General features: G+C 50.6%; 2 protein-coding genes across 4 annotated transcripts; one reads left to right on the forward strand and one right to left on the reverse strand.

Annotated features, from left to right (window-relative positions):
• Window positions 1-589: 589 nt before the first annotated feature.
• LOC103178964 (T-complex protein 1 subunit alpha) lies at window positions 590-4,448 on the forward strand (the record flags this gene model as incomplete). The annotated part of the gene is made up of 4 exons (XM_042345373.1): window positions 590-752; window positions 3,031-3,223; window positions 3,396-3,559; window positions 3,855-4,448. Coding segments are annotated over 4 exons (737 nt in total), but the record flags the coding sequence as incomplete, so codon positions are not given.
• Window positions 4,449-4,819: 371 nt separating this feature from the next.
• LOC121851507 (acetyl-CoA acetyltransferase, cytosolic-like) lies at window positions 4,820-9,945 on the reverse strand. 3 transcript variants are annotated; one of them, XM_042345370.1, is made up of 7 exons: window positions 9,819-9,945; window positions 9,239-9,356; window positions 7,773-7,913; window positions 6,596-6,718; window positions 6,345-6,499; window positions 5,802-5,912; window positions 4,820-5,358 (listed from the first exon to the last, which is right to left on the reverse strand). In XM_042345370.1, the coding sequence occupies exons 2-7, from the start codon at window positions 9,336-9,338 to the stop codon at window positions 5,188-5,190; spliced, it is 801 nt and encodes a 266-aa protein (XP_042201304.1). In that variant the 5' UTR covers window positions 9,339-9,356; window positions 9,819-9,945; the 3' UTR covers window positions 4,820-5,187. The 3 variants fall into 3 exon arrangements, with proteins under 3 accessions (XP_042201304.1, XP_042201303.1, XP_042201305.1); XM_042345369.1 differs by having other exon boundaries at window positions 9,723-9,945; XM_042345371.1 differs by lacking the exon at window positions 5,802-5,912 and having other exon boundaries at window positions 9,723-9,945.
• Window positions 9,946-12,735: the final 2,790 nt, after the last annotated feature.

Here is a 12,735-nt window from a genome sequence, read left to right on the forward strand (position 1 = left end):
ATTCTGTGGGCCCAACTCCTAGCGCGGATCAATGGTGCACTGAGTAGCCTCTGTCTGTGCTGACATTCATAGTGGCTAGTGATAGCCACTATGACTGACTCAGATTGTTTGAATCCAGCGAGCAGAAAATAGCTTATTCGCTATCTTCTTAGTCGAAAATTGATCTGATAACTGGTTCTGTAATATGGCATCTTGCATTACAAAGGCCTCCAGCCCGATGCTGTGATTGGTAGCGGAGGTTGGGTGCCTATGCTCAGATGCGTTGCAGAGGCTAAGCCGTGGCCTGCTACGCTGTCTTACATCTTATCGTGTGACAGGATAGGGCCAAAAGCCACGGAGCAGCTGGGAGGACCTTTATCAAACTCGTACCCCGGGATAACTTATTGCTCAGCTCTTTACCCTTGGAGTGACAAGCTATCGAGTTTAATGTCCAATATTAATGTCATTCAATTTTGAAAGGTTGGCATTCGGAATCAGCTGGAATTTTCCTAGTGATTCTGACGTCCTCCCGACATGAAAGGCGCTATACAAATGTATTTTGTTGAAGTGTTAAAAGTACGTAAATCAGAAAAGGGTGTCTTGGACTGAGAAACCTTTTCTGATGATTTTTACCTGTTTTTGTTTATAGCAACTATCTGTTCAACTCTTGCAAACTTGGAAGGAGATGAGAGTTTTGATCCCTCTTTAGTGGGCCAAGCTGAGGAGGTGGTTCAAGAAAGGATATGCGATGATGAACTGATACTTGTTAAAAAGTAAGAAAAACATGTACAACTTACTGAACTCCCATTTATTTGCTGCCCTGCTAATATCTGTGGCATGAGCAGTTGTACGCTTGGGATAGAGAATATTCAGCCTTGTGTGACTGAAGCCTTGTGTGACCCCCACTCCACTCCTTATCTCCCAGCTCCATTTTCTTGCCCCACACATCACTGACATCATAAACCTGTCCCTCTCCTCTGGCTCTGTCCCCATTCCATTAAAACTGCCATCATCACGCCCACCCTGAAAAACCCTCCCTTGATGCGTCGCAGCTATCAAGCTACCGGCCCATCTCCAACCTCCCCTTTCTCTCCAAGGTCTTGGAAAGAGTTGTCGCCTCCCAACTGCGCTCTTTCCTCTCCACCCATTCTCTTTTCGAACCCCTTCAGTCAGGTTTCCGTGCTGCCCATAGCACAGAAAACTGCCCTGGTCAAGGTCACCAATGATATCCTGACCATCTGTGACCAGGGCTCCCTCTGTCTCCTCGTCCTCCTCGACCTATCGGCAGCATTCGATACGGTCGACCACGCTATCCTACTCCACCGCTTGTCCTCCCACCTCAACCTTCAAGGCACTGTCCTTGAATGGTTTAGGTCGTACCTTTCTCACCGTCTTCACTTCGTCTCGACGAATGGCTTCTCCTCCACCCCCCGCACTGTCTCATGTGGTGTCCCTCAGGGCTCTGTCCTTGGTCCCCTCCTCTTCACCCTCTATATGCTCCCCCTCGGTGACATCATCCGCAGACATGGAGTTAACTTCCACATGTATGCGGATGACACCCAACTCTACCTTTCCTCCTCTACTCTCAACTCCACGACCACCGATGTCCTGACAGCCTGCCTGTCCGACATCGAGTCCTGGACGAGAGACAACTTTCTTCAGCTCAACGTGCGAAAAACCGAGGCCCTCCTGATTGGCTCACGTCAGCGCCTCCGCACCTCAGGCGCTGACACCATCAGCATCCAAGGCTGCACTCTCCACCTCTCAAAGCCAGTCAGGAACCTCGGCGTTTTGTTCGACCCTGAGCTGTCCTTTCTCCCTCACATCCGCACCACAACTGGCACCGCCTTCCATCACCTCCGGAATATCGCCAGATTACGGCACTACCTCCACCCCTCACGCCGCTCGAAACCCCTGGTTCACGTCCTTTGTCCACCTCAACGGCTGGACTATGGGAACTCTCTCCTCGCCGGCCTTCCCGCCACCTCCCTACACAAGCTGCAGGTCATTCAGAACTCTGCAGCTCGTGTACTGTCCCGCACCAGGCTTCGCGATCACATCACTCCCACCCTCGCTCGCCTCCACTGGCTCCCCATCCCCAGAGGATTGATTTCAAGATCCTCATCCTCACCTACAAGGCCATTCACGGCCTTGCTCCCTCCTACCTCTCCAACCTACTATCCCCCTACCTACCTGCCCGTACCCTCCGTTCCTCTGGCTCCGGTCTGCTCCACGTCCCCCGCCCCAACCGCCCTACTATCGGTGGTCGGGCCTTCAGCCTCTCAGCCCCCAGGCTCTGGAACTCCATCCCCCAGTGCCTTCGCCGCCTCCTCCCTCTCCTCCTTCAAGGCCGGTCTCAAAACCTTTCTCTTTGACCGTGCCTTCAGCTCCCCTCTCGACTCTCTTCCTCCTCCTCGCTCCCTCCCTTCCCTGCCCTCACCCTGACCATTTCCCCTCTCCTCTCTCCCTCCCTTCCCTCCCCTCACCCTGACCATTTCCCCCCTGCTCGGGTCATGACCCAAATGTGCAGCGCCTTGGGACGTCCTCCTGACGTGAAAGGCGCTCTATAAATGGAATCTTGTTGTTGTTGTTGTTGAAGACCTTGCTGATGTCTTCTCAGTAATGCATTAGCTGAACATAAAAAATTATCTCCAATGTATACAGTGTAGTATCTTGTAATGTTACTGTTAGTGTTGCAGAATTGAAAAAGATGTTGGGATTGTAATGGGGTTGAATCTTTTTTATATTGACTGCACAGATGCAGATTAAATTTGTTGTGCATATAAATATAATCTAAGCAGTTTGCTGATGAAAGTAGAACTGTCACATCTATTCCTGGTTGAAGTCGGCAATGAATATTGCTTTGCATAACAGTATATAAGCAATAGGTATTGTTCATTCAGGAGCAGTGCACACAATGTTTGTGATTGAAAGAGGGATCTAGATTCTGATTTCTAAAAGTGAGGTATAAATTGATGCTGACATTTTAAAATGAGTTTAACCCAACCCTCACAAGTACTATTGTTGTAAAGTTTAATTTGTATTTTTCAGTACAAAGGCCCGTACTTCTGCATCAATCATTCTGCGAGGAGCAAATGATTTCATGTGTGATGAGATGGAGCGCTCCCTACATGATGCACTCTGTGTTGTGAAGAGAGTGCTTGAGTCCAAGTCTTTAGTTCCAGGAGGTGGGGCTGTGGAAGCCGCACTCTCCATCTACCTGGAAAACTATGCAACTAGTTTGGTATGGGTTTAATTGTATTTCAAGATTATTGGGGGAGGGCACTTTTACCGTATGCTTTGAGCTGATTAACCATGGATTACTGTCCCTATTAATTTGCAGTATTAAAAATTATTTTAAGAAAATAAGTTAAAAGTACTTCATGTATTTAACTGTTGGTTGTCTTTTTGTTTAGGGATCACGTGAACAACTTGCCACTGCAGAATTTTCCCGGGCCATGTTGGTTATTCCTAAGACTCTGGCAGTGAATGCTGCTCAGGATTCTACAGACCTTGTTGAAAAGTTGCGTGCATTCCACAACGAAGCTCAGGTCAATCCTGATCGCAAAACTTTGAAATGGTAAAAATTTTATTGTACTGTGGTCTGCAAAAGATTGTGACTTGAGACCCATTGTTGTCTGAATCAGCGATGAAACTAAATTTGAACATTGTTGTAATTCATGAGCAATCATTGATTTTTGGTGACCTGGTGCCCCAGATAGCAGTAAAGTGCAAAATTGATTTTCTCCATCTTGTTAAAGTAACTTTTATGGCTGAGTTGTCAGAATTCAATCGGAAATTATGCATGTTTTACTAATATTGTAGTGACTGGCTATTAAAACAGTGTTAATCAAATTCACATTTTGTTTGTGCAGGATTGGTCTTGATTTATTGAATGGGAAGCCAAGGGACAACAAACAAGCTGGTGTCTTTGAGCCTACTATGGTTAAAGTCAAGAGTCTGAAGTTTGCAACAGAAGCTGCTATAACCATCCTGCGAATTGATGATCTCATCAAACTTTACCCAGATGAAAAGCAAGACAAAGGAAAGAGTTACCAAGATGCAGTTCAAAGTGGAGAGCTTAATGGCTGAAGCACCTGAGTTCTAAAATCAGCTGCTATAATTCATGTTTAACTCTTGGCATCCATCAGGCGCTTCTTGTACTTCTGTTCTAGATTGAGCAGCTTGTCATACGTGTCTGAAATCCAGTGCCACTTGTTTAGTGCTCTGTTTAATTTACTATGCTTGTTTAGTGCTATTTGGCACAAACCGGATTTAAAAGACCTCTTACTTTGTTACCTATAGTCAACTCTTTCAAGTTATTTGTGCAAAATTATTTCCTGTACATTGACAGTTGTGCTTCAAGCTCCTTCAGAAATAAAATGTGACAGTTGTCAAGTGATCAGCCCATCTATGTAGGGAGCTGTTAAGAGACCACCTTAATTTCATGAATAAACGTTGATGTTGTGCTTCTGGTCTTTTCAAATCTAATTAATTGTGTATGTTATTTCATTGTGGACATGATTTCTCCCTCACACAAATTCACTGGGGAAAACATTCATTAAAAATACTACTGGGGAAGGATGTAATAAGGCACTATATCAAATACAAGGATGATTATTATCTCCCCAAATAAGTAACCTCTCTGATTCTTGGTTGCTGATCTTACCATGGGGAATGATAAAATGCTCAAAAGTATTAGGGAGCATTTGTAAATCAATTAAAGCAAAATTAAAATACAATGAATGTTCCCCTGCTTTCTCACATGTATTCAACCATCTTGCCCTTCTACAAATACTGGCACTTGATGTAATTTGAGAGTCAGTTTACAAGATTCAGCAATGGTACATTGAGCAATTTATTTCATAAAGAAAAAAATGGTCAATCTGAATTGAGAGATAATAGGAAGGAATTTATGAATTTTAACAAAAGTATGGATTCCACATACACAATATTACTATGATTTCAAACTTCAGTACTTTTAATCAAATATTTAAAAGTTACACTAATTTTCAGAACCATTTTATGTGGACTGAAGTTTTGAATAGTTTTAAAACCTACCTACTTTACACATTCATTATGAAAACAAAATGCACCTACATTTCATTGGAATCAGGCTGTAACCTCTAAAATAAAAGCTCAATTTTATCCAGTCAGTAGCTTAGCTGCAGAGTATCTTCAGTTCTTGTCGTAAAATTTAGGAGCAATTTATTCCCTTTCAACACACATAGCTATTCCCATTCCACCTCCTATACACAAAGAAGCAATGCCACGCTTTTTTCCTGTTCTCTCCAGTGCGTAGAGAAGTGTAACCAGAATGCGGCACCCAGACATTCCCAGAGGGTGACCTAAAGCAATAGCACCACCTTGGATGTTTACCTAGAAAGACAAACACAAAAAATGCATTTTTTAAAAAAAGAGGGAAAACCTTTTCCCTAATTTTCTCCTTACTCCACTGGCCTGCTTCAGGTCCACTGCCTATCCTACCATCAGCAGTCAGGCTTTCAGCCTATCTGCTCTCACTTTGTGGAACTCCAACGAGAGCCCTACCACCTCAACTCTCCCTTACCTCCTTCAAGGTCCTCAAAACCTTCCTCTGACCGGTCATCTTCCTGACCCCCATCCCTCCCGAATCCAACCCCAGCTTGGATGCAAACCCTCGACTGCAGTGGCTTGGGACATCCTCCCGACATGAAAGGCGCTTTATAAATGCAATTTGTTGTTTTATTACATCCCACATTGACCCATTGGGTGAATCAGGAAGTAAAAAGGATCAATTGCATTTAGTTGTAGTGCCAATTTTTTATATCTACATTTCTCACCTTCTCTGGGTTTATACCCAGTTCCTTGACAACAGCTACAGACTGTGATGCAAAAGCTTCATTGATTTCGAAGAGATCAACTTCATCCAGCGTCCAGCCGGCTTTTTCTACCTAGAATAAATAGTAAATCTAAGTCATTACCCTTGAATATGAAGATGGTGGAATGCACAGTGGGTGAATCATTGGTTGAAAAGAAAACAATCTATTTGACCCTACTTCAGGGGGACACAATTTGACCGCTCCTCAGTCAATGATATCAGCCATGTGAGGAGTGACCGAGCAGACCTTTTCCAAATGGGAAAGGGAGATACCTGGAGTTGAGCCATGACCCCAGTCTCGTCTCCTGCAGGTGCTTAAAAAACAATAGCAGAGTCCTGGGGGCAGAATAGCTGCCAATTCTCTCACTTGCAGGATAGCCCATTCCCAAAACAGGACACACCATATAAAAGTAGAGTTGTGCTAATAAATGAACATGTTTGAGTCTGGTTAAGGCTCTATGCTGTGAAGAGGTGTAAGTATTAACAATATTCTTGTATTACTTACGGCCTTCCTTATTGCTGCTATAGGCCCGACTCCCATAATGGCAGGATCCAAACCAGCCTCGGCCCAGGATACAATCTGAGCCATAGGTTTCAGGCATTTCTTGTCAGCTTTTGATTTCTTCATCAGAATCACAGCTGCGGCCCCGTCATCTATTCCTGCAGAACAGCAAACAGAGTGTGTTGTCAGTAAAGTTACTGCCTTCTTTTCAACGACTTTATAAGCAAATTACAAAAGTGATTCTTTCTGCTGACCTGAAGCATTAGCAGCAGTGACAGTGCCAGATACACCCTTTGCGAAAGCCGGCTTTAGTTTAGACATGGCTTCGAAGGTGCTTCCGTGACGGGGAAACTCATCGGTTGACACCTCGATAGGCCCTGAAGAGAGAGAGAGAGAGAGAGAGAGAGAGAGAGGATGATGTTAGACTATTAAGGCTCCTAATTAAAATGTAGCACTTCGAGGCTACACAATAGTACCAAATAAAATTTTAATTTCATTATAATAATAATAATAATCCTTGCATTTGATATAGCGCTCTTCACGTCGGGAGGACGTCCCAAAGCGCTTCACAGAACACACTGTAAAGTGAATTGACTGTATATTTGTGGGCAAACGCGGCAGCCAATTGCGCACAGCAATGTCCCACAAACAGTCGTAGATTGAAAATGACCAATTTATTATTGGTTTTGGTTTTTGGAGGGATTATTATTAGGCGTGTGGAGTAAGGGAACTTGCCCAAGGTTTCGCCCTGCCTGGAATTGAACTCAGGTCTCTCGCTTGCAAAGCGAGTGCTCTAACCACTGAGCCACAGGACTCCACAGGACTTATAAGTGTTATACATTTAAAAACAAGTGTGGCACATATGTTAGTCGAAGTGAATAGTGTTGGCCTCTGTCTGGTTGAGTGCCAAATAGTTTGGAAGACCTCTTGCAAGCCCATAGGGTTTAGGGCAGACTGGATGACATAAGATCACAAAAGAGGTTTGGATAAATAAAACCTTTCGGCCTATTCAATCTGAGCCTTCCAGAATATCCATGCTATCATCTCTCATTACCGCATAGTTTTTTTAAAAAAAGTGTCCAGCAACCTAGCTTCTGCCATCCCTCCTGGTAATCTACTGCAGTTGCAGCAACGTGTAAAGAAACACTTCTTGTTGTGTGTCCTAAATAATGTCCTTTACAACTCTGAACCTGTACCTTGTTTTCTGCTGGCTTGGTATATCTGAATATATTATTGTAGGTTTACTTTCTCAATCTCATTCAGCATCTTATATACCTCTATAGAGATCCCCTCTATGATATTTGTTTTTGAGGCTTGAAAAAGCTTAGAATATGCGACTTTCTGAAACCTTCTCCTACACGCACTCACACGCGCTCGTGCAGATGAACCAGTCAGTCTCAAAATCTCTCCTCCTAGGAGTACAGCACATACCTCTCCTGGAAGGGACGGAGACATGAACAATTCTTTTAAAATAGCCAGCTTTCTGTGCTGCCTCACTTCGGTTCTGGGACTGTACAGCAAACTTGTCCTGCTCCTCTCGACTCACATGCCACTGCATCGCCACGTTCTCAGCTGCATCGAGAGGACGAGAAAAGTAATTCGGGAAACGTTCTGTAGCTTCAAACCTTTATACAAATATGTGCATGGCCAAGAGACCGTAGCTATACATAATGATGGCTATCAAGTAACATGCTACTTTACATCTACGTCCGTTCTATGAGCTTGCACAGCTTTGGTTCACACATTCACACCCTCCAAGGTGGTTTTAGGATAACACACACCTTCCTGGCTTCTGTTAGGCCAGTCATCACAGTGTAAAAGTACTGCCCTCGGGTGACTTTGCTTATCTATCACCACAGAGGATAATTTTAAAGATATATTGTTGCTCTAAAAAGGTTAAAAGCTTGAGCTTCCAAGGAATTCAACCACAGAATCTTTTGGTCTTAAGTTGGCTGAGCCATGTAGGATGCCTGGGTCTCCACCAAGAATAGTATGTTTCTATTCGCGAGGATGTTTAAAGTGCTTCACAACTATGAAGTGTGTAGTGACTGTGTATTTTGTAGGAGCATCTTTAGTCAACAGTCATGTTCCCTTTACAGTTCAGAACAGAATTAACCTCCTCCATATTTTGAACTTCAGAAAGGATTCAGGTTTGTTCCAGTAAATTTGTTCACATTTTTCCAATCATCGATGAGCACCTCCACAGCTGAGGTAGTTAATACACGACTGTGTCTTGGAGGCTGGGAACAGGCACTTTGGATTGCAATCTGAGCTCAAACACATTTTGCCCATTATTTCAGTATCTAATTTTAAGAAATGGTTACAATACATGATTAAATAGAAACAAAAGAACATTTTCTATTCAAATAACGCCCCCCATTTTTAATCAGAACAATACTATCTTATAAATTTATCAAACCCTGCATATAGATTGCTCCATTCCCAAGCTGCTCTATTTGAGCACTTGGTTGACAAAGGCACTGCCTGGCGTTGAACTGAGACTTGGATGACCCAGATTTGTGCCAGGTTACCTGGTCTCAGCTTGGCAGCAGATGGGATGTTACAATTAGTTTGTATAAGTAGGAGGAAAATACAGCCAGTGTTCCCACTTCTTATCACATTCAATGGTCCTGGCTGGAAGGTGCTTGTGTGTGGACACACAAGGAAGAGACTTGTCTGTGATATTCCATCTCCTCTCATGGTCAAACAGCCCAGTGACCCTTTACCACTCGGATTCCCACATGAAGTACGGCCACTTTAATGAGATACTGGAGGGCAGCTGGTAGCCTTAGAACTAAACACCACAGATCCTCAGAGAGGTTAGAAAACAGAGGGAAATGCAATTAATTTCCAGTACTTAAATGCAAACCTTGTATTTATTCAGTGACAGTTCTTACCTGTTACACCCATGTGGTAGTTATAAAAGGCGTCCATTAGGCCATCACACAGAATGGTATCCTGAAGGAACATGTCTCCTACTTTGACCCCAACTCGCATTGGAACCACGTGTGAAGCCTGTGATTAAAAGAAGCAGGTTTTAGCTAAGTGTACTTGCTGTGTACTGGGACTCCACATGCAACAAGATCTGGCTGGAGAAAAGGAAGAACTTGCATTTGTATAATGCCTTATTTTGTGGACCACTGGCACCAGTATTGGTGAAAGAGGGAGCTCTTCCATCAGGATGTCATTGAACATATTCAAGACTGAGATTGATTTTTAAAACCTAAAGGATTAAGGGATATGGGGATAGGGCGGGTAACTGGAATTAGGTTAGAAGATCAGCCATGGTCTTATTAAATGGCGGGGCAGGCTTGAGGGGCCGAATGGCCTACTCCTGCTCCTATTTCTTATGTTTTTCATGTTGACAAGACAAGGGCTTTCCTGCTTGGCTCCCGTCAGCATCTCCGCACTTCAGGCATTGGCTCACGTCAGCTCACGGAGACAGTACAGAATATCAAACCAACGATTTATTCAAACCTCATCTTCAACCTTTCATTTGGGGTTTTATCAAGTTGACGTTCTTCCATCTTCACAACACTGACTGCCAACTTCAGCCACAGCCCCCCTTTCCCCACCCCCAGCCACCCTTAACAGCATCTTTTGCCCTATTATTATTATTATTATTTATTATTATTATTTCCCCAATCCCACAACCTATCTCCCCGGCAGGTGCTGGGGGGGGGGCAGGGGCAGGGGGGGGCAGGGCTGGGGGGGGGGCAGGGGCAGGGGGGGGGGGCAGGGGTGGGGGCAGGGGGGCTGGTGGGGTGCAGGGGGTGCAGGGGGGCAGGGGGCTGGGGGGGGCAGGGGGCTTGGGGGGCAGGGGGGGGCAGGGGCTGTGGGGGGAAGGGGGTGCAGGGGGGGCAGGGGGGGAAGGGGGGCAGGGGGGGCAGGGGGGGGCAGGGGGGCTGGGGGGGCAGGGGGGGGGCAGGGGGCTGGGGGGGCAGGGGGCTGGAGGGGGCAGGGGGGGGGGGCGGGGGCTGGGGGGGCTGGGGGGGCAGGGGGCTGGGGGGGGGCAGGGGGCTGGGGGGGCAGGGGGGGGGGGGGGGGGCGCTGTGGTGATGGTAATAGTGATGGTTAAGGACCCGCACAAACAGCTTCAATTATCCTTCAGCTGTTTGCAGGAAATCCCTCCAGAGCAGCGCCTCCCACACACACACACCCCCAGTGTCCGGGGCCCCCCAGTCCGGTCATCGGGGGTCCCCCCAGTGTCCCCAGTGTCCTCCACTGGAAAGGATCACAACTCACAGCGCTGCACCGAGTGCAGGAGGCGGGGGGGGGGGGGCACCAGGCAATCCCGCCCCGAAACCCCCCCGCCATCCCTCCCAGTCACCGAGTGCAGGAGGCGGGTGGGTGGGACCAGGCAATCCGACACGCCCCGCCCCGCCCTCCCTCCCTGCCAGTCACCCCCACCCCCCCTGGGCCGGTCCCTGCAAGGGCCGGTCCCTGCAAGGGCCGGTCCCTGCAAGGGCCGGTCCCTGCAAGGGCCGGTCCCGCGGCCGGTCCCTGCAAGGGCCGGTCCCTGCAAGGGCCGGTCCCTGCAAGGGCCGGTCCCTGCAAGGGCCCGGTCCCTGCAAGGGCCGGTCCCTGCAAGGGCCCCCCCGGTCCCTGCAAGGGCCGGTCCCTGCAAGGGCCGGTCCCTGCAAGGGCGGTCCCTGCAAGGGCCGGTCCCTGCAAGGGCCGGTCCCTGCAAGGCCGGTCCCTGCAAGGGCCAGGTCCCTGCAAGGGCCCGGTCCCCTGCAAGGGCCGGTCCCTGCAAGGGCCGGTCCCTGCAAGGGCCGGTCCCTGCAAGGGGGTCCCAAGGGCCGGTCCCTGCAAGGGCCGGTCCCTGCAAGGGCCGGTCCCTGCAAGGCCGGCCCTGCAGGCCGGTCCCCTGCAAGGGCCGGTCCCTGCAAGGGCCGGTCCCTGCAAGGCCGGTCCCTGCAAGGCCGGTCCCTGCGGTCCCTGCAAGGGCCGGTCCCTGCAGGCCGGTCCCTGCAAGGGCCGGTCCCTGCAAGGGCCGGTCCCTGCCAAGGGCCGGTCCCTGCAAGGGCCGGTTCCCCTGCAGGGCCGGTCCCTGCAAGGGCCGGTCCCTGCAGGGCCGTCCCTGCAAGGGCCGGTCCCTGCAAGGGCCGGTCCCTGCAAGGGCCGGTCCCTGCAAGGGCCGGTCCCTGCAAGGGGGGCCGGTCCCTGCAAGGGCCGGTCCCTGCAAGGGCCGGTCCCTGCAAGGGCCGGTCCCTGCAAGGGCCGGTCCCTGCAAGGGCGGTCCCTGCAAGGCCGGTCCCTGCAAGGGCCGGTCCCTGCAAGGGCCGGTCCCTGCAAGGGCCGGTCCCTGCAAGGGCCGGTCCTGCAAGGGCCGGTCCCTGCAAGGGCCGGTCCCTGCAAGGGCCGGTCCCTGCAAGGGGCCCCCGGTCCCTGCAAGGGCCGGTCCCTGCAAGGGCCGGTCCCTGCAAGGCCGGTCCCTGCAAGGGCCGGTCCCTGCAAGGGCCGGTCCCTGCAAGGGCCGGTCCCTGCAAGGGCCGGTCCCTGCAAGGGCCGGTCCCTGCAAGGGCCGGTCCCTGCAAGGGCCGGTCCCTGCAAGGGCCGGTCCCTGCAAGGGCCGGTCCCTGCAAGGGCGGTCCCTGCAAGGGCGGTCCCTGCAAGGGCCGGTCCCTGCAAGGGCCGGTCCCTGCAAGGGCCGGTCCCTGCAAGGGGCCGGTCCCTGCAAGGGGCCGGTCCCTGCAAGGGGCCGGTCCCTGCAAGGGGCCGGTCCCTGCAAGGGGCCGGTCCCTGCAAGGGGCCGGTCCCTGCAAGGGGCCGGTCCCTGCAAGGGCCGGTCCCTGCAAGGGCCGGTCCCTGCAAGGGCCGGTCCCTGCAAGGGCCGGTCCCTGCAAGGGCCGGTCCCTGCAAGGGCCGGTCCCTGCAAGGGCCGGTCCCTGCAAGGGCCGGTCCCTGCAAGGGCCCGGTCCCTGCAAGGGCCGGTCCCTGCAAGGGCCGGTCCCTGCAAGGGCCGGTCCCTGCAAGGGCCGGTCCCTGCAAGGGCCGGTCCCTGCAAGGGCCGGTCCCTGCAAGGGCCGGTCCCTGCAAGGGCCGGTCCCTGCAAGGGCCGGTCCCTGCAAGGGCCGGTCCCTGCAAGGGCCGGTCCCTGCAAGGGCCGGTCCCTGCAAGGCCGGTCCCTGCAAGGGCCGGTCCCTGCAAGGGGCCGGTCCCTGCAGGGCGTCCCTGCAAGGGGCCGGTCCTGCAAGGGCCGGTCCCTGCAAGGGCCGGTCCCTGCAAGGCCGGTCCCTGCAGGGCGGTCCCTGCAAGGGCCGGTCCCTGCAAGGCCGGTCCCTCAAGGCGCCCGCAAGGCCGGCCCCGGCCTCCCTGCAAGGGCCTCCCTGCAGGCCGTCCCTGCAAGGCCGGTCCCTGCAAGGGCCGGTCCCTGCAAGGGCCGGTCCTG

The sequence above is a fragment of the Callorhinchus milii genome, unplaced genomic scaffold (assembly GCF_018977255.1).
Source record: "Callorhinchus milii isolate IMCB2004 unplaced genomic scaffold, IMCB_Cmil_1.0 Scaffold43, whole genome shotgun sequence".
Lineage (NCBI taxonomy): Eukaryota > Metazoa > Chordata > Chondrichthyes > Chimaeriformes > Callorhinchidae > Callorhinchus > Callorhinchus milii.

Bases quoted from the DNA above. Each gene is read 5' to 3' on its own strand.
- LOC121851507 (XM_042345369.1), bottom strand. From the start codon at position 9,743: ATGCTGACGGGAGCCAAGCAG. The intron at 6,500-6,595 runs GTCAGCAGAAAG...GCTGTTCTGCAG, and splicing joins CACTGCTGCTAATGCTTCAG to GAATAGATGACGGGGCCGCA. The intron at 5,913-6,344 runs GTAAGTAATACA...TATTTATTCTAG, and splicing joins TAGCAGCAATAAGGAAGGCC to GTAGAAAAAGCCGGCTGGAC.